The 26,746-nt window shown below is 35.4% G+C and overlaps 1 protein-coding gene across 21 annotated transcripts in view; it reads left to right on the top strand.

Moving 5' to 3' along the window:
- MTHFD2L (methylenetetrahydrofolate dehydrogenase (NADP+ dependent) 2 like) overlaps nt 1-26,746 on the top strand; it is a 143,068-nt gene that overhangs the window by 13,013 nt on the left and 103,309 nt on the right. For all 21 annotated transcript variants that reach the window (XR_011538676.1, XR_011538678.1, XR_011538675.1 and 18 more), the window contains 4 exons: nt 1,563-1,747; nt 2,368-2,490; nt 25,218-25,370; nt 26,567-26,674. Coding sequence is in view for 15 of the 21 variants with exons in the window: in XM_070614642.1 (XP_070470743.1) it covers nt 1,563-1,747; nt 2,368-2,490; nt 25,218-25,370; nt 26,567-26,674 (569 nt within the window). In the remaining 6 variants the exon portion in view is untranslated. The remainder of the gene's footprint in view (nt 1-1,562; nt 1,748-2,367; nt 2,491-25,217; nt 25,371-26,566; nt 26,675-26,746) is intronic.

Genomic DNA, 26,746 nt, shown 5'->3' with positions numbered 1-26,746 from the left:
TGGTTATGATTATTATTAAAATATACTTTTGTGTTGAACTGAAGAAGTAGTTTTCAGAGACGGTCATGCACAAGAATACCTGTGGGAATTTGTTAGATGTGCAGATTCACAGGCTTCCCCCACCCCTAGGGATTCTGAATCGTGGATATGGTTGTGGGGTCTGGGAATCTGCAAGTTCAGCAAGCTTCCCAGGCAATTTTCGTGTATGTATCCATAGACCACATTTTGGAATCCCTTCTTACCAGAAAATTGTTTACATCAAAGTTGTATGAACTTGGATGAACACTGTGGACCGCTGCTGCCAAGCTGAAATAGAGTATTCTTGATCGGGTTCTACGTATATGTACACAAACCTGTTAGAGAGGGCGGCTGACCTATTTGGAAGGAGTGCAAGTCTGCGTTTTGTTTGTGTTGGCTGATATTCATGGTGCCTGCCCTCATTAGAAAATAAAGAGTGTACAGGGACTAGAAAGAATTAGGGTGCCATAAGGTTTTCCTTTCCTCCTTTTCCTCTTCTGCTTCTTCCTCCTCCTCCTCCTCCTTTTCCTCTTCTTTGCGTATTCATTGACCTGCATTTGGCATTTTGTGTAATAATCATGTGCTATAGATCATGCTTTCACCAAGCCTTTCAACATTGAGAGGACAGGATCAGCAGGAAAAAGGAACCATCAAATACTTTATCAGATATCTTTAAAAAATAAACACACAGAGCAACATTAGTTCACCACTTTTAAGTTTCATATCATGGAGAGTAGGAAAGCCTTCCCACTATGCATTTCTTTGTGCCTTTCCAAAGATAGATTTATGTCATTTATTAAAGTATAGCATTTCTTACTTTCTTAAGCACTTATAAACTGCCGGGAAATGATGTTCTGAGCAGTTTTTCTATTAGAAACGATGCCGAGGTGTGGGGAGCAGCTAAGCCATCAGCTTACTGAACTGGTCCCCACAGTAATGAATGACAAGCATGGCAAGACTGGCAGCTGTTGTCACAGAGTTGTCCTGGAGGTGTGGAATGAAATTTTTCCTTGAGTAAGTTAAAAGAGTTGAGTAGTACAGAGCTCATGACTTCAGGGTCTTGTGCAGGATGCACTAACTAAAGAGTGAACTAACTTAACCTTAGGGTCCCAAGACTGCGGCCACGTGTATACAGCATGGCGCTGGGCTTTGAAGATGGGTGCTGGTTTTACATAGACTGTGCTGGTCTGCCTCTTCTGAAAAAATAGCAGAGCCTTTAATACAGCCACTATTATCGTCCGGGTCTTCAGTATGTGGTTTGGTAATTTAAAAAAAATGTATATGTGTATATGAAAGTTCTGAAGAAATGTACACTATAGATAAGTATAATATAGAACTAAAAAGCAGAGTTGGAATCCACAAAATCACTAACGTATTTATGAAACTGAAGAATGGGTGTCAAGTATACATGAAAAAAAAATCAAATTTTGGTTGCTCACTTGGAGAACCATAGATGTTTTGTTCACTCTTCTACTTTAAATATAGGTGGTTGAATGTTCCTTATTGTCTTTTTAGTACTAAATTTATTCTTTTGTTTTCCACAGACATGATGCCATTATTATCTCAGGAACTGAAATGGCCAAACAAATCCAGAAAGAAATCCAGCGAGGTGTGGAGTCATGGATTTCCCTTGGGAACAGAAGACCTCACCTCAGTATCATTTTAGTGGGTGATAACCCAGCAAGTCACACTTATGTCAGAAGGAAGATCAGAGCCGCCTCTGCTGTAGGTAGGGATGTGTTTTAGTTGTACTTATTACTAAATTTTTTCTGGCTTTACTTCAAAGTGTGGTAATTATGAGTGATAATTGTCAAACAAGTGCTGTTCAAATAACATGTTATTATTATTAGAGATTATTCAGTTACCAAAGTTTATAATCATTTCTTACTCTTTCTCTTCAGATTTCTTATTGAATCTGTTCAGTGGGATTTCAGATCCTATGGTGAGATGTGAGAGGAACATTTTACATTTAAAGGGCCAGTTTTTATTACATTTGCTTTAATCAGATAATAAACCTGGCTAGTTCACTCTGTGAACTTGGCCTAATAGTGGTGGTGGTGGTATTGGCATTTTTATTCTATTAGAATCCACTAACAGTAGCTTGTCACAAATAAATGGAATTTGCCACATGAGACACTGGGCCGAAGAATGCATGTGAATTATGAGAAAGCATGTGTGCTGTTTGAGAAGTCCTTCCAGATGATGCTTTGAGCATCGTTTTTGTAGAAGGGCCTGTCCTTCCAGTGGGACAGGAGCAGAGGAAACCGGCCACACACTGTGTAAGACACCACTAATGAAAAACCACATCTTTGTTAGTCAAGTGACTCTCTGTACTTATTTTCCTTCCAGGTATCTGTAGTGAGATCATTCTAAAACCTAAGGATGTTTCTCAGGAAGAACTTTTGGATATGACTGATCAGTTGAACATGGACCCGAGAGTCAGTGGTATATTAGTTCAGTTGCCACTGCCAGGTACGTAACGCTCTTCTGTTTGTCTGGTTTGGTTAGGAAAGAGGGCATCTTTCAACATTATATCATGATACTTCAAGTAATTTATAAAATATGTTCAGAAGGGGACTAGCTATTATACTAGCATGTAATAGGTGACAATTTCTGAATGACTTATGTTTATATTGACTGAAAGTTGTGAAAGAAAAACTTAGGCATTGGCAATGCATGTCGTCCTTGCATTGTACCATAGTGTAAGACCGTAAAAAGGACTGTGTAAGCTGAAACTGGGCAAAGCAATCTTAATAATCAATGGGAAAAATAATAATTGTTCTGTGACCTTTAAAATGTTTTCTCAAAACAATAAAAGCTCACTTACTGTAGTTTTTAAATGTATAAAGGAATGAAAAGATAGTAAAACTAACACTTATTTGGTACATTGTAATTTAAAACATTAGAAACATTGAGAATTAAAGTGTTTTATTTCTTTGCAAAAAACTTGTCAAGAGGAGTCTGAACAGTACTTGCCTTCTTCTCGTAGAACATAATATGGAGCAAGCGTTTTTCTGTACCTTGCTGAATTAAATTGTCATGTTCCTTTCTAAGTTAGGAACAGCTTTCATTTTGTCCTTTGTACTTCCAATGTTGTGAAATATCTCTGCGAATTTCTAATATCTGAAGTTTTATGCTGGTGTCAGTTCCTCTGGGACGTTGGCATTCTTTTTGTCACAATAATTTTCCTCGTTTATGTCAACAGCTCACCTTCACTAAGTTCCTATGGCTGCGTAGCTACATCGCTCCAAAGGGCTCAGGGTCAACATTCCAGGGTCACCTATTTCTTGTACGATCCATTTACAGTCAGTTAGAATCCTACTGAAGTGACTTTATCTTATTTTTTACATTCATGGTTCTTACTTTCATGCTGGCCTAGATATCCCCTATCTACTTCACTGTCGCCATTTTCAGATCTTCTGTTCGCATCCAATTTCACTTCCAACCTCATCACATTTCATTTCTTTGCTGCACTTTCATCTTTATAGGCTAAGTTCCTCTGCCCATTATCCGGTTTTTTGAAATAGCATGTGAGTTTATCACTGGGGTACAAGGAGGCAACTCGATTTGCTGTCTCTGTTTGAACTGAATAACAAATGCGCAGTGACCAGTGATGGACGGATTTTGAAAGAAGTGACATAGTCACTGATCTTGATGTCCATCTGTTATTTACGTAGTGGTTTGTGGCCCAAAGAGCCAATAGCTCTTATATAATTACTCACAGTTAAAATACGATGATAACTGAAATTTGAACTGTTGTTGGAGGACTGGTATTTATTTAACTAAATTGTGGCTCTGAAATTCATGCATATTTCAACTGAACAAAGCAAGGACTGCCAGTATAGTATAGATTACAGTAGTTTTGTGCAGTTTTGAGGTCTTCTGTTAAGTTTGGATTTGCAGAAAGTAAAGCTCTTGATGTGAGATCTTTGTACGGCATCAGTATTTAATTTATCCAACAATAGAACTTAATATCTTGGTATATATTACAACTTTTGTTTTGTTTAAATCACACCAAAAATTCACATTTCAGATTCTTTTCCTCCAATATGGCTGCGTTAAAAAAAAAAAAGTTTGGAAGGATGTTAGAGGTCATCAAGGTTTCCCCTTGAGAAAAATGCTTCTGACAGATAATACTGTAGATACATCATGTTGAAACCAGTGTAGTGATTAATCACTTATTTTTATAACTGGAAAAGGAATTCAACACATGCAACACTCTCATTTTATATCATAGGAAATTAAGTTCTAGGAAACATCAGGGCTTTGTTAACATCACAAATCTGTCCAAAAAATTTTGGCAGTGGGTTTAAACCCAATTGTTTGGCTCATGCAAAAAAATAATCTCTTTTTTGCACTGTGTTTGCTAAGCAATCATCTTGCAGTTTGCAGTTTTTAAAATTTCTCCCACTTGTATTTGTACTACATTCATGTAGTTATTAAAAACATGTCACAGGGGCCAGCCTGGTGGCACAACAGTTAAGTTCACACATTCTGCTTCGGCGGCCCAGGGTTCCCAGGTTTGGATCCTGGGTGCAGACCTATGCATCGCTTGTCAAACCATGCTGTGGCAGGTGTCCCACATATAAAGTAGAGGAAGATGGGCACGGATGTTAGCCCGGGGCCAATCTTTCTCAGCAAAAAGAGGAGGATTGGCAGCATTTGTTAGCTCAGGGCTGATCTTCCTAAAAAAAATTTAAAAAGTAAAAATTAAAAAAGTCACAAATTTAAAAATAACTACATTAAATCTAGTTTGTCTTAAAAAATTAAATTCATATCTGTAGATTTTTTCCCTCGTTATGGGCAACATTCCTCTTTTGATGAATTTATTAGCAGTTTACCACTAGATGGCACTGGTAATCTGTCTGTACTAAAATAAATTGCTTGAGTCCTGACTTCATTTTAGAGAGTGAGAAACGTAGAGCCAAAGGGACCATGGTAGTAACAAATATCTGGATGTTCTGAGATATGGCAATTTTCTATCTTGCTGAGAAGCCAATAATGTACAAAGGAATAGTGGCTAAAATTTATTATGTCTCAGGTACTTTACGTTTATTAATTCATTGAATCCTCACAATAATCCTGTGGAGTTGAAGCTATTATTGCGTACATAGTACTGATGAGGGATTTGAGGCACAGAGAGGTTAAGTAGCTTCCCCTAAGGTCACAGAACTGGTAAGTAATTGAGCCTGGATGTGAATCCAGGCAGACTGGTCCCTTGCCATTACTTTTAACCATGATGTTACTATCTTCACAAGCATATATATCAGTGTTAGCTAGTGAGTGATGTGTGCTTACTATGTGGCAGGTATTCCTTTATATGAATGATTTTATTTAATCCTCAGAACAGCCTTGAGTAGGAATTATCTTCATTTTACAGATGAAGAGACTCATCTACAGTACTTAACCTACTTAACCTCCATTATACTGGGACATAAGGTTTGTTGGTTAATAGAAAAAGTTGGTTAAAGTAGAAAAGCATAAAACAATGCATGTTTACCTTAAACATTATATTATAGCATAAAGCATTTAAATACTCATTCGTCAATCTTTTGATGTAGGTCCAAGACTCTTGGGAACCTACTGACTGGAATTTTGTGTCATCTTCTGGTATTAATAATACCTGTGATTCATTGCTTATAATTTTCAGTTTGAGTGATACTATCTAAGTGAAAATTTATCTAGATTTTAAAATGTCTCCCAATCTTCGTAGCTGTCTTGCCCTTATCTAAGTTACTAATAATTTGTTTTAGTTCTCAAGAGTCTTTCCAGAACGTTCAACTTAGTTTTCATAGAAATAGCAACTATTTTCTTTTCACATTCCATTGTCATTTGTTTATACCATTTTTAATTAAATTACATAATTCACTGTGACAGAATTGGCAAAAACAGATTGGGAAATACACACAGTTGTCTCTTGATTATTATGAAACTCAACTGGGTAGGGACAAGACTAGTTTAGTAACTACTTTCTGATAGGTTCGGCAAGCCCTGGGCATCGGCCTGCATGTTTTACAGAAGAAATGGAACTCAGCCATTTTGGTAGGTTGGCTGTGGAAGTGAATTGAGATAGCCTCTCCTGTACGTGTCTTATGAGGTTATTATAACAAGACAATGAGCAAATGAACAAATGAAACGATTCTAGTTGATTATACCTCCAGTTTTCTATAATTTGGTTAATAACCTGGATTCTAAATTATTTCACAATTAGAAATCAGAGATTATTTTTTGCCATTAAGGCAATATCTTAAGTAAAAGAAATTCTAAAGTAAAATTATAATTCTGATGTTGAAGGACCAGTTTGCCTAAGGATTAAACAGAATTTACAAGGAGTTTCCATGCATCTCGTATGGGTAAAAAGCAAGGAAGTGAGTTGGAATTCTGTCTTCTGTGGTGGTAATGAGTGTGTCACAGGCCAACCCTCTGTTTATGTTCAGAAACTGTGCAACTTTGGTCAGGAAATACTCAGGATAGAATCATGTGTCCACAGTCACATGGCCTGGCTGTTTCTCCTGTTGCTGGTCCTAAAACCAGGGAGAAGTAAAAACAGCCAGATGTAGGTGATTCTCTCCTCCTGTCCTGACTATGATTAAATCTGGAGAGGGTAAGTAAGAAGAGTTAGAATTCACTGTGTAGATTTAACAAATATAAAATTTGCTAGTAATTAGTAGGCATAAAAATGTGGATATTGACCTAATTAGTAAACATGTAGATACATACATTTGTCTAAAACTTGATTCTTCATTTGGAGGAAAAAATGTCTTGCCATAATTACTTTTCTTGTGAGATTATAAAATTTATGTGTGCAGAATATTTATTACTCTATTTTTAATGTTCTTGACCAGAGTGGGAAATTTTCATCCTCCTGGACTCTTTCATATTTGTAGAGCCATTTATTCTGTTTATTTCTAAACCTTTTTCTTTTTTGGTGAGGAAGATTGGCACTGAACTAACATCTGTGCCAGTCTTCCTCTATTTTGTATGTGGGACACCACCAGAGCATGGCTTGATAAACGGTGTGTGTCCGCTCCCAGGATCCAAACCCATGAAACCCAGGCCATCAAAGTGGAGCATGTGAACTTAACCACTACACCAACAGCCCGGCCCCACTGTTTATTTCTAAATTTTGATTTGGCCTTTGCTATAGCACTTTTTCCCCTTTCTCTAGGGAGAAACCCTAGTTCTGTGTTTGAGTGTTCAGAACAATTCCACAAAGAATATTTCGTTACTTTTCTAGTAATATGTTTCCTTGACTGGTCTGTTAGTTCCACCAAAGCAGTGAGAATTGCTGTCAACATTTTATTGAAATCCACTCTGTATTATGGTAGACTCTTAGTGAATGTTATTGCTGGGATGAATGAACCCTGTAGTTTCTCAGCCACTGTTTTTTGTTGTGGTGATTATTGTTATTCAAGTCTAATCCTTCTTCATATTTTTCTACCTCTAAGAGAGTAGTATGTAAGTTCTGTCACTGATCAAGATTTGATGAGGATCTTATACTCCCAATACGCTTGAAAGCTACCTTTAGCTGTAGTATTTATTATACAGAGGACATGCTAGGATAATGTACATTTTATTACTTGAATAGGGCTTAGCCTCTGACCACTACATTGATTATCTTTCAGACATACCAGGGCTGACTTCTTTCTGCCCTTCAGGTCTCAGCTGAAGTGCCACAGCCTCAGAGAGCCCTTCCCAGCCAACATCCTCTGAAATAATTTTAATTCTGTCATTCTCTATTTCAGACCTGCTTTTTCCTGTGTCAGAGACAAATAAAGTACTCCAAATATCCGCATGTTCCCTTACATTTCTCAGCTTCTTGTAGCAATTAAACTGGGGTTGTGTGACTACTGGCTACTGGACTGTGAGAGGAAGTGACGTTTTTGAGCCACTTCTGGACTGAGATGGTTAAGAGTTACTGTACCCCCATGCCCACTCCTCTTTTTGTTGCACTTATCATGGAAGCTAGGTATTACAGATGATTGTAAATTACAAGAAGGAGGGAAGTGAGATTCTTATGGAGCCTTACATGAATAAGAAATAAATATCCTTTCATAAGTGAATGAGATTTCAGATTAAAAACACAAACAAATTTGATGAAAACTATGAACCCACAGATCTAAGAAGCTCAACAAACTCCAAGCCCATGAAATAAGAAGAAACTATACCAAAGAACACCATAATCAAGTTGTTCAAAACCAGTGTGATAGAAAAAATATTATAAGCAGCAAGAAGGAGAAAAATGGCACATTACATACCGAACAAAAAGAAGGAAGACAGCAGATGTCTTGTTAGAAACAATGTAAGCAAGAAGACAGTGGAACATCTTGATCTTTAAAGTCTTGAAAGAAAAAAAACCTGTTGACCATGAATTCTGTACTTGGTGAAAATATCTTTTTAAAAAGGCAAAATAAAGTATTTTTTCAAACACTTAGGGAAGGAAGAACCCAGAAATAGCTGAAAACAATCACTAGCAGACCCATACTATAAAAGATGTTAAAGGAAGTTCCTCAGGCAGAAGGAAGTGATACTGGATGGAAATATGTATCTAGTCAAAGGATGAAGAGTTCTGGAAATGGTAGCTACATAAGTAAATATATGTGATAGTTTTCTTATTATTCAAATCATTTTAGCATATAATTCATATTAGCCAAAAATAAAAACAATATAATATGTGATTTATAACATATATAAAAGTAAAATGTGTGACAAGAATAGCACAAAAGTCAAGAGGGAAGAAATGGTAGGATATTTTTGTGAGATTCTTATACTATAGTGAACTGATATAATATCACTTGAGGGTAGACTGAGATAAGTTAAAAATATATACTATAAAACCACAATCAACAACTAAATAACACAACAAAGAGTTATAGCTAATAAACTAATAATTGAGATAAAATGGAATCATTAAAAATACTCAATTCTAAAGGAAGGGAGAAAAGACAATGAAAAAACATGGGAAGATGATAGATTTAATCACATAAAATGTAAGGTTGTAAATAATCCAATTAAATATCAGAGGTGGTCAGATTGGATAAAAAGCAAGATGCAAGTGTATGCTGCCAGCAAAAAACACACTTCAAGTATAAAGACACAGAGTGGTTAAAAGCAAAAGGGTGGAAAAGATGTACCATGCTAGCACTAATCAAAAGAAAGCTGGAGTGGTTATGTTATATCAGGCAAAGCATATTTCAGAACAATGAATATTACCAGGGATAAAGATGATCATTACACAGAAGTAAAGGAGTCAGTTTATCAAAAAGAAATAACAATCTTATTCATTTATATACCTATGAAGACAACAAAAACTAATTGAATTTTAAGGAAAATAGACACATTCAAAATTGTAGTCGTAGATTTCAGTACCTGTCTCTCAATAATTGAGGGAACAAATGGACAGAAAATCAGTAAGGATATAAATTTGAAGTACAAAATCATCCAATTTGACCTAATTGACATTTGTAGAACACTCTCCCAGCAAACAACAGAATACACATTTTTTTCACATTTACATAGAACATTTACCAAGATATAATGTATTTTAGGCCATAAAACAAATCTCAAATATAAAAAGATTCATGTTACCCAAAGTGCATTCCCTGACCACAATGGAATTAAATAAAAAATCACTAACAGGAAAATGTCTGGAAAATCCCCAAATATTTGGAAACTAAATAGCATGCTTCTAAATAACACGTGTCCAATAAGAAAATAAAAGAGAAGTTAGAAATTATTTTTAACTTTTTATGAAAACACAACTTATCAAAATTTATTGTATGCTGCTAAAGCAGTAGTTAGGGGAAAACTTATAGCACTAAGTACCTATCTTAGAAAAGAAGAAAGGTTTCAAATCAATAACCTTAGCTTCCACCTTAAGATACTAGAAAAAGAAGAGCAAATTAAAGACAATGTAAGGACAAGAAAGAACAAAATAAAGACCAGAGCAGAAATTAATGAAATAGAAAACAGAAAAATAAAGAAAAAAATCAATTAAACAAAAGCTAGACTGATCAGGGGAAAAAGAGTATACAAAATGCCAATATCAGCAATGAGAGAGGTAATATTCTACAGATATTAAAAGGATAAAAGGGGATATCGTAAACAACTTTATGCCAGTTAATTTGACAAGTTAGATAAAATGAACAACTTTCTTGAAAGACACACATTGCCCAAACCCACTCCAGAAGAAATAGATACCCTGAATAACTCTATTAAAAAATTGACTTTGTAATTAAAATCCATTCCACAAAGAAAGCTCCATATTCAGATGGCTTTACTGGTGAATTCTACCAAATAGTTAAAGAAAAAAATGATACTGAAGAGGAGGGAATACTTCCAAACTCATTATATGAGGCCACCATTACCCTGATACCAAAAAGCAGACAAAGACATTACAAGAAAGTAAAATCACAGACCAGTATCCTTCATGAACATAAATGCAGAAGGTATTTAAAAAATTTAACAAATAAATTCAATGATATATAAAATGGATAATTTTTCATGACCAAATGGGTTTTATTCCAGGAATGCAATGTTGGTTTAACATTAGAAAATCAAACAATGCATTTCACCATGTTAAACTAAAAATGAAATATGATCATCTCAATAGATACAGATAAAATATTTGGTTAAATCCATCATTGATTCCTGATAAAAAGCTGTCCTGTAACTAATAATAAAAGAAACTTCCTCAAGCTGATAAAGGGCATGTATGAAAAATTTACAGCTAACATCAAGGTTGACTATGAAAGACTGAATGTTTTCTTCAAGTCAAGGATATCCACTCTTACCATGTCTATTCAACATTGTATTGGAGATGCTAACCCGCACAATAAGGCAAGAAAAAGAGAATAAAAAGCAGATAACATGAATGTCTGTGTAGAAAATCCAATGGAATCTAGGAAGAAGCAGCTACTAATACTAATAAATGAGTTTTAAGAAATTGGAAGATATAGAATTAATATGCAAAAATCAATTTTTCTATATATTATTATCAAACATCAAGTATTGAAATGAAAAAAGATATTTAAAATAGCATCAAACATATGAAATCTTTAGACATAAATTTGACAAAGAATGTGAAAAACTTGTACATTGAAAACTACAGAACATTCTTGAGAGAAATTAAAGAAGACCTAAATAAATAGATCAATATACTATGTTTATGGATTGCAAGGCTAAATATTGTTAAGATGTCAGTTATCTTCAAATTCATTTGCAGATTCAAGGCAGTCCCAATGAAAATTCCAGCATACTTTTTTGTAGCAGTTGACAAACTGATGGTCAGATTCACATGGAAATGGAAAGTTAGTACCCTGAATGGTCAAAACACATAGCACAACTAGAAGGACCTACAACTAGAATATACAACTATGTACTGAGGGGCTTTGGGGAGTAGAAAAAACAAAAAGATTGGCAACAGATGTTGTCTCAGGTGCCAATCTTTAAAAAAAAGAAAAAGTTACATGTATATATATCTATTATATGATCCAGCCATTCCATGTCTGTGTTTTTACCTAAAAGAAAAGGAAACATATGTCAATATAAAGACTTATATACACATGTTCATAGAAGCTTTATTTGTAATAATGAAAAGTTGGAAACAACTCAAATGCCCATCAACAGGTGAATGGATATAAACTGTGGTATATTCATACAATGGAATATTACTCAGCAATAAAAAGGAATGAAATATTGATGCACACTACAGCATGGATGAATATCAGAATAATTATGCTGAGTGAAATTACCCAGGCTAATAAGAATATACTCTTATACATACTTATCATACATACTCTATGATTCTGTTTGTATAAAATTCTATGTAATGCAAACTGATATATAGTGACAGAAAGCAGATGTTATCGGTCTGCCAGGTTTCCATAACAAAATACCATAGACTGAGTGGCTAAGCAACAGAAATTTGTTTTCTCACAGTTCTCGAGGCTGAAAGTCTGAGATCAGAGTGCTAGCATGGTTGGATTTTTGTGAGAACTGTTTTCCTGACTTTCAGATGGCCCTTCTTTCTGTATCCTCACATGGTGGAGAAAAAGAGCAAGCTCTCTGGTGTCTCTTCCTATAAGGACACTAATCCCATCATAAGGGTCCCATCCTGATGACTTCATCTGTACCCAGTTACTTCCCAGAACCCCCATCTCCAAATACCATGACACTAGAGGTTGGGGCTTGAACATGTGAATTACGGGGGACACAATTCAGTCCATAGCAAGTGGTTGCAGGTGATTGGAAGTGAGGGAACAGGAAAGGGAGGGGGGAAGGGATAAGGAAAAGGGGTGTGAGGAAACTTTTCAGGGTGGTGGATGTGTTCGTTATCTTGATTGTGGTGATGGTTTCACAGGTATATACATATGTCAAAGCTTATCAGATCGTACACTTTACATATGTGCATTTCTATTATATTCAAATATTCTTAAATAAAGCTATTTTTAAAAATAAAACCAAAGACAAAATCTATTAGGAATACAAATAAATGCAATAAAACTGTATGGAAGGGAAGTCAAGGGAATGATAAGTACAGGATGCAGGATGAAGTTGATGTCAGGTTGGAGCAGGAAAGGGAATGGGTTATTGGGTGGATTATATGGTTAAATACAGATTATTGTCAAGGCCATAACTTTTGTTTTGGGTGATGGATTTATATATTCCTAGCTTATTATGAAAATTAATTAATTAGTTATTTAAAATCAGATTCTGCTTAGACCATTGTTGAGATTCTGTCGCAAGCCATGAATTGATTCAACCAACTTATGCATTTGAGGTTTATTCAAAGAAAAAAGGCCAGATTTCTAACAGAATATTTTGTTAAAGTCCTTTCTGGTATGATTTAAGTGTTCACATAGAAACAAATTCATCCCCACAATATCATTTATCTACTTTAAAAAGAAAATTCTCATAGATAACATTTTTCTCAAGGAATTTATATGCAAAAGGAACAAAATGGAACACAATTCTCCTGTGTATGGATTATGTTAACCACATGATGGCAGTATTAAGCAAGCAGTGATTTTTTACAAGGTTAATGTTTATTCTGGAAGCTGAGTAAATCACTTTCATGTGATTTACATATTAATGGAATTGGTTGGCCCCTGTAACCACTTATATCTTTCCCTATTCATGCCCAGGTGGACACCATTTCAAGAGTTTTTTAGTCCCTCAGATCTATAGAATTATGTCTTTTTGAGCAATTACTCTCATAAACAGGCTATATCATGTAACAAGATAATTTACTTCCAAAGTATTTTCAAAATCCAAAATTTCTTGGAACAACAGTAGTTACTTCTTTTCTTTTTCATCCTTTTCTTTTTCCTTTATCGTGATATCCTCATCTATTTTTGAGTGCATTCAGTTTTGATAAAGAATTTACTCTGTTTCAAAAGTTCCTTTGAAACATTTGGATATTTCTTTGTAGAAAGTCTTTTAAAAGATCTATTTATATGATTGCTCTCTGACCTTCTCCATTCATTTACCAGTTCCAAAAAATATTTGCCCAGAATCCAATTTATGTATAACTCTGTGCTAGGCACCAGGGGAAAGGGATAGTTAGAAAACAATTTGAGACTAACTGTCCTTGAGAAGTTTGCAAGCAAAATCCCCAAAATACAGAATCTCTGCTTGTCCCTTGTGTGTAAAAGAAGCTCATTAGAATAGACATGCTCCCTTATCTGAGTTTTTTCCTCTATAGACTATACACTGCTTCGAGTGCAGTGCTATCTATTTGACAGAAGTCACTGTGTATAGTGCCCAGGAAACCAAGGGCTTAATAAACCAGGCTGTCTTCAACACTGCTTCTGAAGAGTAAGGTGACGTTTGGATCTCCATGTACTCTTCAGAGCACTCTAGAAAGTCATTAAGGGCAAATTTTGCATGATGTGTAGGTTCCCACTCCATTATTTATTTTTTATAGCCTGTGAAGTAAGCCTGCCTGGGAACATCTTGTACAGTCTCTGTGGCTATAGGAGGAAGAGGCTAAAGAAGGGTGGAGGGCCAGATCCACCCTTTTCTGGCCCAGAGAACACCTCCCACTCCACCTCCGATCTCTACTGGATTCTCACATCTGGGGGTGGAGTGGCACAGTGAGATTAGAGTCACTTCCCATTCCTTTTTTGTCCCCTCACTCCTGGATGATGAAACAACTTTTAAATGATATTGGGCAAGTGATAAGTATCTGATAAGTATTTTCTGTCTTGAAACCTTGATGTAGAACCCAGAGAGTGTAACTTAAACGTTATTTATTGGCTTGAGACAGTGAACACAGCTTGCAAAAATCTCTCTCTCATCTACTCTTAGAAAATAATTAACTCATTAAGAGGCTATAGCTAAGTAATTTGGTTAGGCAGACATTTATTCCATTAGAATGTGAACTCCAGAGGATAAGAATTTTGTCTGTTTGTTTCACTTATGTATCGTAATCCCTTAGAACAGTGCCAGGCACATGGTAGACACTCAGTAAATATTTGCTGAGAGAATAAATAAGTGAATTTTTCAGGGCCTTATATTCATCTTCAGAGTGTGGACTTTAACCAATTAGCATAAAGCTTTGCCTGAAATTTCTGATTTTTAATCCTCAAAGGAAGAAATAAATGAAAAACAAACATGAATCTTTTATGTTAAACTTGTATCAAATTTCACAAGATTGTAACCTATCAACTCAATAAAAATTAAAAAAAAAACTTGTATCAGAGAATATAAAGTGCCAGATATCTAATGATGCAGATACAAAGATATTGACAAATCAGGATTTTAATGAAAGCCACTGTAGGGGAGGAGGACATTTCCTCTACCCTCTCTGGGTTCGTCTGGCAGGAGAACAAATTAAATTCACATGAGACAGAATAGCAGGAGAAAATTAAACAAAGCTTTATAAGATGTATGCATGGGAGAGGCTCAGGAAAGCTGAGCAACTCGCCAAAATGGCTGAAGCCACCACCTTAATTATCATATCCAGCTAAAGACAAAGGAGGATGTTGGGGTCGGGGGAGTCAGTTACAGGAGGTTACCAGACAAGCCCAAAACAAGAATAAGATTATTATGCAGATTTAAGTCCTTGCCTTTGGCATTGATTAAGAGTTTCTAGAGATAAGGTAAGGTCATCCCCCCTTCTTCCTGGTACAGAGAGGGAAGCATCTTTACAGATGAAGATTTCCTTTGCAATGTAAATCTCTCCTAACAAAGGGTAAGTAAACTCTGCTTCTCAGAGCTCCTTTCCTGTCTGCAGTTTTTATTAAAAGTAACCAGCCCCAAATAATCCTCATGCCAAAGAGACGTGTCTTGGGGTGGCCAATTCTAGGCCCCCACAACACCTTTGGTTTTTCATCATATTTTTTAAAGGTAGATATCAGAGGTTATAGAAGGATGAGACATCTTTTCCTTATAGTAGTCTTGTTCTAATTGTTCTCACTTGTTCATTAATTTTGTCTCAGTTTCTTCATCTATAAATCAGGGGTAATAGTAGTCTTTTATTCACTAAATTTCCAGGTACTGTTCTTTGTGATAGGGTTACATCAGTGAAAAACACAGACAAAATTTCTGTTGTTGTGGTAGCAGGAGAGACAGACAATAAAAAATAAGCACAGTGAAAATAAGCAATTACATTTATTGGAAGTTGATACACTATAGGAAAAAAGAAAAAGCAGAGCATGGTAAAGAGGATTGTGATGTTGGGGGACAAGTTGTAGTTTTGTTTTTCCCCTCAATATTTTGTTATGAAAAATCTGAAACATACAGAGAAGTTAACAGAATGGCACAGTGAACACCCATATATTCCTAACTTAGATTCTATAATTGTTCACATGTTGTTATATTTGTTTTGTCACATCTATCCATTTATTCATCCACCCATCAATCTTATTTTTAAAGCATTTAAAAAAGGACACACTGTACCTCTAAAACTTCAGTGTGCATATCATTAATTACAGTTCAATATTTATGTTTGCATGTGAAATTTACATGCATTGAAGTGCACATATCTTAAATGTAGTATTCCTTAAGTTTTGAAAAATGCAAACTCCCATGTAACTTAAACTCTTATCAAAATATAGAATCGTTTTATCAACTGAGAGAGTTTCCTCATGTCCCTTCCCAGTCAATCCCTGTCCCTCCTTTTCATTCTCACTCTCAAGTAACCACTCTTCTGATTTTTTTCACATGCATATTGTCCATTTGAATACTTGCCCTTGTAAAATGCCTGTTTAAGTATTAAGCTCATTTTAAATGATGGAGTTTTTTATCTTTTAATGATTGAGCTATGAGAGTTCTTTATATATCTGGATACAAGTTCTTTGTCAGATTTGTTTTACAAATATTTTCTCCCAGTCTTTGGCTTGCCTGTCCATTTTCTTTTTCTTCTTTTTTTTTTATTAAGTTCATAATAGTTTCCAACATTGTGAAATTTCACTTGTACATTGTTGTTTGTCTGTCACCATGTAAATGCTTCTCTTCACCCTTTGTGCCCACCCCCCAGCCTCCTTTGCCCTAGTAACTACTGAACTGTTCTCTTGGTCCGTCTGTTTGTTTAACTTCCACGTATGAGTGAAATCACATGGTGTCTGTCTTTCTCTTTCTCTGGCTTATTTTGCAAATAGGGCGATTTTGTCTTTTTTTATGGCTGAGTAGTATTCCATTGTATATATAAACCACATCTTCTTTATCCAATCATCAGTTGATGGGCACTTGGGTTGCTTCCATGCCTTGGCTGTTGTGAATAATGCTGCAATGAACATGAGGGTGCATAAGTCTCTTTGAATTGTTGATTTCAAGTTCTTTGGAAAAATACCCAGTAGTGGGATAGCTGGGTCATAGGCTATTTCTATTTAAATCTCTGTACTGTTTTCCATAGTGGCTGCAGCAGTTTGCATTCCCACCAGCCGTGTATGAGGATTTCCTTTTATCCACAACCTCTCCAACATTTGTTACTTTTTGTCTTGGTGATTGTAGACATTTTAACAGAGGTAAGGTGATGTCTTAGTGTTTTGATTTTCATTTCCCTAATGATTAGTAATGTTGAACATCTTTTCATGTGCCTATTGGCCATCTATATATCTTCTTTCGAGAAATGTCTGTTCATATCCTCTGCCCATTTTTTGATCAGGTTGTTTTGTTTTTTTGTTGTTCAGTGTGTGAGTTCTTTATATATTGTGAAGATTTACCCCTTGTTGGATATATGATTTGCAAATATTTTCTCCCACTTGGTGGATTGTCTTTTTGTTTTGATCCTGGTTTCCTTTGCCTTGCAGAAGCTCTTTAGTCGGATGAAGTCCCAGTTGTTTATTTTTTCTTTTGTTTCCCATGTCTGAGAAGACATGGTATTCAAAAAGAGCTCTTTAAAACCAGTGCCACAGAGTGTACTGTCTATATTTTCTTCTATAACTTTTATGGTTTTAGGTGTTACCTTCAGGCCTTTGATCCATTTTGAGTTAATTTTTGTGTATGGCAAAAGATAATGTTCTACTTTCATTCTTTTGCATGTGGCTGTCCAGTTTTCCCAGCACCATTTATTGAAGAGACTTTCCTTTCTCCATTGTACGTTGTTAGCTTCTTTGTCAAAGTTTAGCTGTCTGTAGATGTGTGGTTTTATTTCTGGGCTTTCACTTCTGTTCCATTGATCTGTGTGCCTGTTTTTGTACTAGTACCATGCTGTTTTGATTACTATAGCTTTGTAGTATATTTTGAAGTCAGGAATTATGATGCCTCCAGCTTTATTCTTTTTTCTCTGAATTGCTTTAGCTATTGGGGGTCTTTTGTTGCCCCATATGAGTTTTAGGATTCTTTGTTTTATTTCCGTGAAGAATGTCATTGGGATTCTGATTTGGATTGCATTGAATCTGTAGATTGCTTTGGATAGTATGGACATTTTAACTATGTTTATTCTTCTGATCCATGTGCATGGAATATCTTCCCATTTCTTTGTGTAATCATTGATTTCTTTCAGTAATGTATTATAATTTTCATTGTATAGGTCTTTCACCTCCTTGGTTAAATATATTTCTAGATATTTTATTCTTTCTGTTGTGGTTGTAATTGGGATTGTATTCTTGAGTTCTCTTTTGGTTAGTTAGTTATTAGAGTATAGAAATGCAACTGATTTTTGTAAGTTGATTTTGTACCCTGCAACTTTACTGTAGCTGTTGATTATTTCTAATAGCTTTCTGATGGATTCTTTAGGGTTTTCTATATATAAAATTATGTCGTCTGCAAACAGCAACAGTTTCACTTCTTCATTTCCTATTTGGATTCCTTTTTCTTTTTTTTTTTTTTTTTTTAAGATTTTATTTTTTCCTTTTTCTCCCCAAAGCCCCCCCGGTACATAGTTGTGTATTCTTCGTTGTGGGTTCTTCTAGTTGTGGCATGTGGGACGCTGCCTCAGCGTGGTCTGATGAGCAGTGCCATGTCCGCGCCCAGGATTCGAACTAACGAAGCACTGGGCCGCCTGCAGCGGAGCCTGCAGCGGAGCACGCGAACTTAACCACTCGGCCACGGGGCCAGCCCCCTGGATTCCTTTTTCTTGCCTAATTGCTCTGGCCCAAACTTCAAGTACTATGTTGAATAAGAGTGGTAATAGTAGGCATCCTTATCTTGTTCCTGTTCTGAGAGTGATGGCGTTCAGTTTTTCCCCATTGAGTGATGTTGGCTGTGGGTTTGTCATATATGGCCTTTATTATGTTGAGGTGCTTTCCTTCTATCCTGATTTGGTTAAGAGTTTTTATCCTAAATGGATGTTGGATCTCGTCAAACCTGTTTTTCTTGAAGTCTACTTTGTCTGATGTAAGTATGGCAACACCTACTTTCTTTTGTTTACCATTAGCTTGGAGTATCATCTTCCATGCCTTCACTCTGAGCCTGTGTTTGTTATTGGAGCAGAGATGCATTTCCTGGAGGCAGCATATTGTTGGGTCTTGTTTTTTAATCCATCCTACCATTCTGTGTCTTTTTATTGGAGAATTCAATCCATTTACAATTAGAGTAATTATTGATATATGAGGGCTTAATGCTGCCATTTTATTGCTCATTTTCCAGTTCACCTGCATTTCTTTTGTTTCTTGTCCCATGTATTTTGGACTCCCAACTTGGTTAGGTAGTTTTCTATGCTGGTTTTCTTAGTTTTCTCCTTATTTATTATTTGTGTCTGTGTTCTAGTTATTTGTTTAGTGGTAACCATGAGGTTTGTGTGAAAAATCCCATAGATAAGTTAGTCTATTTTCTGATAACCTCTTATTTCCTTAGACTAAACAAATTTCATCCCTTTCCTCTTCGCCTCCTACATTGTTTTTGTCGTATCTTATTCCGTCTTGTATTGTGAGTTTGTGGTTAAAATGACAAGAATTTATTTATTTTTGGCCTTTTCCTCCCTTTATCTTTAATGTTGTGTTTGAGTGTTTGCTAACCTGTTCTGAGGGATAGCTACAATTTTCTGATTTTGTCTACCTATTTATCTCCTTATGCAGGGCTTTGTAACGCCTTTCTTCTTTTTTTTCAGGTATAAGGGCCTCCTTGTAGTGGGGGTCTTGTGGCAATGAACTCCCTTAGCTTTTGTTTATCTGGGAAATTTTTTATTTCTCTATCATATCTGAAGGATATTTTTGCAGGATAGAGTATTCTTGGCTGAAAGTTTTTATCTTTCAGAGATTTGAATATCTCATCCAGTCTCTCCTAGCCTGCAAGGTTTCTGCTGAGAAATCCACTGAAAGCCTGGTAGGGGTTTTACATTGATATAGTTAGAAGATCTGTTGGCTGCTTTCACTTGCATTGCCAACTTCTCTCCCAGGTTTGGGAAGTTATCTGGTATTATTTCTTTGAGCAAGCTTTCTGCTCTGTTCTCCTCTTCTCTCTCTGGAATACCTATAATCATTATGTTGTATTTGCTAATTGAGTCAGATATTTATCAGAGGATTTCTTCATTTCTTCCTATCCACTTTCTTAATGGTGTCTTTTCATAAGCATAAGATTCCTAATTTTTCTGAAGTCTAATTGATCAATTTTTTTCTTTTATGCTTTATACTTTTTGTGTTCTTTCTAAGAAAACTTGGCCTTCACCCAGCACACAAATTAAAGTTTTCTCTCAGAAATGTTTAGTTTTAGCTTTTATATTTGGGTTTATAATCCATTTCCAATTAATTTTTCTGTGTGAAGTAAAGATTGTGGTTCAGGATTTTTTGTTTTCTTTTTTTTATATGGCTCTCAAGTTGTTCAAGTATCATTTGTTGAAAAGGCTTTCCTTTTCCCATGAATTGCTTTTGGCACCTTTGTAAAAACTGAAATGACTATATAATTGTGAGTCTAAAGCTGGGCTCTCTATTCTGTTCCATTGAGCTATTTGTCTATCATCACACCAGTACTACACTGTCTTGATTACTGTAGCTTTGTAGCAAGTCTTGAAGTCACGTATTGTAAGTCCTCTAACTTTGTTCAATTTCAAGATTGCTTTGGAGATTCTAAGATCTTTGCATAGCCATATAAATTTTAGAATCATTTTATAGCTTCTACCAAAAAACCTCATAGGATTATGATTGAGATTACATTGAACCTATAGATCAATTTGGAAGAATTGACATTATTGAGTCTTCCAATCCATGAATATGATACACCTTCCTTTAACTTAGATCATCTGTCAGCAGTGATTTATCATTTTCATTATAGAGGTCATCCTCAAAATGCTAAAGTTTACTCCTAGGCATTTTATGATTTGTAAACTATTGTAAATAGAATTTTTAAAATTTAATTTTCTAGTACTTTCTGCTTGTATACAGAAATACAATTGATATTTTGTATACTGGCTTTGAACTCTGTGATCTTGCTAAATTCACTTTATTAGTTCTTTTGTTTTGTTGTTTTGTAAATACTTTAGGATATTCTCTGTAAATAAAACACCATGCCATCTGTGACTAGAGAGTTTTACTTCTTCCTTTATGATCTTTAGGCTTCTTTTTTCTTTTCCTCATCTTATTACACCAGCTAGGATTTCCAATAAAACATTGAGTAGAAATGTTGAGTAGAAATCACACATGGAACCTACATTTTTAAATAACGTGGTCAGAATAGTCCTTACAGAGACTATGGAATTTAAGCAAAGATAAAGAAAGGGATTTAGTCAAATTGATAGTTTTTTTGGAAAAGCCTCCAGGCAGACAGAAGAGCTATAGCCAAGGTAGTAAATGCCTAATATGTTGGAACAGCAAGAAGAACAGAGTTTTGAAGAGAAGAGTGCTGTTATCAGACATGAATTTCAAAAATATAATGCCTACTATTTTCTGAATAGATTGTATGGATGCACATATAGAAGCAGAGAATTAATTACCAGGCTGTTGCAAGAACTGGCTGGAGAGATAATGGCCACTGAAACCAAAGTAGTGTCAATGGGCCTGATGAGACAAATGAAGTGCTAGACATATTATGAAGGAAGAGCCAACAGGTTTTCCAGTTGATTGGATGTTATATGTGAAAGAAAATGAGGCATTCAGGGTGACTCCAGGTTTTTTTGGCAAGTAGCACAGAAGAGTGAAATTGCCATCAACTGAGATGGAGAAGGCTATGAGTGAATCGGTTTAATAAGACAAGGTCTGTACCCTAAAAGGTCACACTCATAGGTGAGAGAGATAATTGAATAATATGATCAATTAACTGAACTAATCTGCTAAGTACTTTTTATAGCAGTTCAGTGGGAGAACAGAAGAGAAAAAAGTATCATTGCAATTTGTGATGAGGGAACAGGTGGAAATGGATCAATCTATTGAAGAATGAATAAGGTGTGAAAGAACCAAAAGGAAGGAATTAGTAATGGGAAAATAATTATGAGCAATAGCACTGAAATGCAAAAATTAACGATAAGGGCTTGGGAATGGGACACAGTTTGGTGGGACTAGATTTAAGAATGTGTGATGACGATTGGAAAAGGGGTTGAGCACTTGGAGAGAGGAAACTATAGGAAAAAGATGTATTGAGCTACAGCATATATTATTTACTAGGCTAATGAGCTTGCACTTATACAACAGGAACTGAGTAAGTGAAAAGAGGTACATTTAAACAGTAATGTAAAAATCCTTGGGTGGCAAATAAACCCGTAATTTGTTCCTTTTTTTTCTGTTCCTGTCCAAAGGCACTTAACTGTGTTATAGATAAATCACAAAAATATATATTCTGTCTTGTAGTTCTACAGTGTAGTTCCTTAAGGCACTCCCTGAGCTGTTCTATTGCGATGTTATGAATTTAATTTGATGACTTTTTTCTTCCAGCTTGATTTAATGACTTCTCGTGATCTTAAATATAGAGGAAAAACACACACAAAGTGAATAATGCCAGGTTTCTCATTCATCTGAGTAGGATATTAATAGATTAGTTGTTTGCCAGTGTATTCTTTGAATCAGAAATGTTTTATAACCATTGTGAAAAAATTGGTGCTATTGAGTCTCATGATTGTTTCTTTTCTTCAAGTGATGGGCCCCAGGGGTAGGACATCAGGCGACTTTCAGTAGGAGTCAGTCAAAAACATAAAATGTATTTATTTCTCTTACTCATATAACAAAAGGTAGTATTGGTTGTAAAACATTTGATGCCTTTTTTTGCATGTGTTTAGACACGTATTAGTTAATCTAGGAATAGTGTTGTATTTGGAGGCCTAGAAGAAACAGTATATTCCTTGAGATATTTTAGGATTATCAAATGTCTTGATTAAAAGAGATGAGGAGGTCCAACCCTACTTCCCTAGTAATTAAGTTTGGCATGCTCCACTTCAGCAGCCTGGGCTTGGTTCCTGGGCATGGACCTACACCACTTATGTGTCAGTGGCCATGCTGTGATGGCTACTAACATACTGGAAGAGGAAGATGGGCAACAGATGTTAGCTCAGGGCAAATCTTCCTCAGCAACAAAAAAAAGAGATGAGGGGCCCTCTCTGATTTTGATTTTTGCGTGGTAGTCAAGATGATTAATATTTATGACTTTTTTGTAATACAGAAGGAAAAACTGGTTTTAGGGTAAAAAGATGTGGATTTGAATTCTGGAGTCTTCTCACAGTAGTGGTTTGAGATTGGATGAGTCTCAAATTTTTGAGCTTCATCTTTAAAATTAAGATTATAATATCTTTTCTACCTTAGTCCCCAGTAACTGTGAATATTAAAGGGGAAGCCTTTGTGATGGTAACATGAGTGTTGCAAAGCCCTATTTAAATGTAAGAGACACTAATTCATATTATTGCCATACACTGTGCATTACATAATAAAAGTTACAGCTCTCCTGGCATAGGGTGTATGTGAGATTTAATCCAGTCCTGAGATAATATAGAGTTACATAAAAATAGTGTATGAATTGGTTTCCTAGATTTTTATGATCTTAACATTTTTAGTACTCATGTAGGCTCTTTCTCTTTTAGTCTAAATAACCAGTACATGAATAATTGGTTTTCATGTGTTCTCTACATAACACCTTTTGTGTGTCCACACATCTGTCTTTTAAACTATTACTTAATTAGCTTGAGACAGAACTGTTATGAAATGGTGACCTGAGTTGTGAACTGCATTGCAGTTTAAGAAGTACGTAAGAGGACAGGTCTGTAATTACCAGTCTCTCATGCTTGCCTCCAAATTTTCAGATGCTTATATTTCTTCTGGAGTATTTCAGCTGTTGTGTGAGTTGAATTATTTGTTACAACTTAACGTTATTTTCAGTGAATGGAACAGTACAGACCAGTGGATGGCAAAATTCAGTGTAGCCCAGGCTTATTGGTGAGATGATGGCTCTCAAAATTTACAAAAGAGCTTTTTGAATTCTTTCAATCAATGGCCAACCCATACATATATTAGCCAAATTTGAACTTAGAAATGAACTAATTTAAGTCCTAGTTCAATAGGGAGATTTCAAATATAGTTATTTTTCTTTTCATTACGAAACTTTTGATTTTATTGTAAAAAATATCCATGGCATGAAGCTTTTGCATGAGTGGGTAGATGTCTAAAAAATAAATCATCACTATAATCACCACCATCATCATCCAGATTAAAAAAGGAACCACTATTTTGGTCCTCAAATAGTAAATTAAACATAAAATTTTAAAGAAGTTTTACTAGAACCTTTATAATCATCTTCTAACTTCAGAGAAAATAGATGGAGGCTCTGCTCGAACATTATAGAATGAATACAGTTATTGAAAGTGGAAACCTATTGACTGGAGAGACTTTCCAAAGACCCAGATGAATATGATTCTATCTGAATATGATTCAAATTACTACTTTTATATATGTAACGGACTTTGGTAGTCTAATGATGGCAAATTGGGTCTATTTAAAGTAAGATGGCAGTAGTGTCACTTTTAGAATACAAAAGATCTAGGACAAGGCATAACTCCTTGAAAACAATTTGAACTTGGGCTTTGATAATGTTTTAAAAAATTATGTCTAAATGACATCCATTATGTAATGAACAAAGAAACTTTTATGTAACAAATGTACTTTTATTTTATTATTTTAGGCACAAGGGTTAATTGTTGGGTTTAAGGTAACCTAAGCTACTCTGCACAGAATAGTAAGAGCCTATTTTCTGTTTCTATACTTACTGCTTTTCAAAGTGAGGTGATGGGCGTCTCCTATCTCATTTGATTAGTTCTTTACTTAAGTTACGTTCTTTTCCTTTCGTATAGGAAACCGTAATGATATTTTGGATTTCAATGTGCTAGTGCTTTAGGGAAATGACACGCGTGTGTGTGTATATGTGTGTGGCGTGTGTGTGTGCGTGTTTTATATTTGCTTTTTTGTTATGTCATTTGGGAGGAAACTAGACACTAATGATGTTATGACTATTTTTAATATTAACACAGCCCTTTTAATCTGTAAAGCTAGAAATGTTTAATAGAAACCTAATTGTGGAAATGGCTTGTATAGGAAAAACATAGATTTAAATATGCAAACTTACTGAGGCAAAGGCTTATCACCTGACTGTTTGCAGATCTCACTGGTATTGTTTTATTTCTCAGATTTTTCCCTTTCACCACGCCAGCCACTTCCGGCCCTCTCCTTGCATATTCTTACAGCGGTTAGTTACAGCCATTGGCAAGAAAAGGAACAGAGTCATGACTTTACACCTTTACTCAAGCTGAATCTTAAGTGATCTAGCTGTAGGTCTTCACATTTCATTTTCCAGACTTCCAAATAAAGAACAATTGTAAAATTAGACCAATTTTATTTACTTTTCAGACCATGTGGATGAGCGAACGGTATGCAATGGCATTGCCCCTGAGAAAGATGTTGATGGATTTCATATTATCAATATTGGAAGACTGTGCCTTGACCAGCATTCTCTCATGCCCGCCACTGCCAGTGCTGTCTGGGAAATAATCAAACGAGCAGGTTGGTAACTTGCAGTGCACAGGACAGGGGCGCGCAGAGCCAAACTGAGCGTTTGTGCACTGCCTTGATGGAACCTTCTCAGTGGTATTGGGTGAAAGAAAATGATAAGCCATAAAACTTCAGACTGTAGGAAGATGGAAAGTTATAGAAGTCAAACAGTAATCCAAAATAAAATAAAATGAGGAACATGTGCCAGGTTACAGGTAACTGCTCTTGCACCATGTAGGGAGTGAATTTTCCGAATAGTAGGTTTGTCTCTCTACTTTTAAACTATAAACTTAATGTATTTTGATGTACATTTTCCACAATGTATTATATTTTTTCTTATCTTTAAAAACAAAATGTGAAGAACATATTTGAACCATCTCTAATGACCCAGGATCTCGTTACAAATATTTATCTTTGAATTGTGCTCTAATACTGTAATGCTGTCACAGACCCCTGAGATGTGTAGAGATGTTTCTCTCTACTTTCATTGATCCACATTGTCTTTTATATGGATGACTCTCCTGCCTCCATCACTGTCACTTCCATTTCTGGCAGCATCTTCTCCTTTCGAATTTGCTGTTTTCTAACTAAGAGAGAAAAGTTCCAAGGGAAAGCAGATCCTAGTGTCATCCTCTTAGAATGTTAGTACTTGGAAAAACCTTAATTTTAACTTCTTCATTTTACTTATGAAGAAACTATGCCCCAAAGAGGTAAAGTGTGTTATCTTTCATATTTTTCTAAGTTTCTAAGGTTAGTACTTCTCTAAAGCACTCTCCTGTGGAGTAAAGTACATGAGCTTTGTGAAAAATACTTTTTTCCCCACTTCATTTTGTTCCAGATTTGCTCAAAGTTTGATTGCCAATTAAGCTTGACATTGTACTTTGCTTATTTTATAATTAGTAGTTAATATATTTTAAGTCTCTGCACTTCTAATTCTTCATGTGAATCTCAGTGTTTAAAAGTAATTTAATGGCAACTTGAAAATGTTTGTGGTTTTCTAATGAGGACATAATCAGAGAGGAAGTGACAAATCCGAGAAGTGTAAAAAGAAATATTTATAAATAATGAATGTGGGCACATTATAGATAAGCCACACAATAATCCAAATTTAATTAGAAGTTTTTATAGAAGTTTCAGTTGGCCATTCAAATGTTTAATTTGCTTCTTGTTGTTGATTTTTCATTTAAATCAAACTCTGCATTTTTAAGGAATTGAAACATTTGGGAAAAATGTGGTTGTGGCTGGAAGATCCAAGAATGTAGGGATGCCCATTGCCATGCTTTTACACACTGATGGAGAACACGAACGGCCAGGAGGTAAGTGGGACCTTGGAGATCTATATATTCCTACAATTTTCTTACTTCTTAAAGTGATCAAGTAAAGATGTC

Source organism: Equus przewalskii, chromosome 3 (assembly GCF_037783145.1).
Source record: "Equus przewalskii isolate Varuska chromosome 3, EquPr2, whole genome shotgun sequence".
NCBI lineage: Eukaryota > Metazoa > Chordata > Mammalia > Perissodactyla > Equidae > Equus > Equus przewalskii.
The sequence above is the reverse complement of the archived record's forward strand: the minus strand, read 5'-3'. Positions and strand labels throughout refer to the sequence as shown.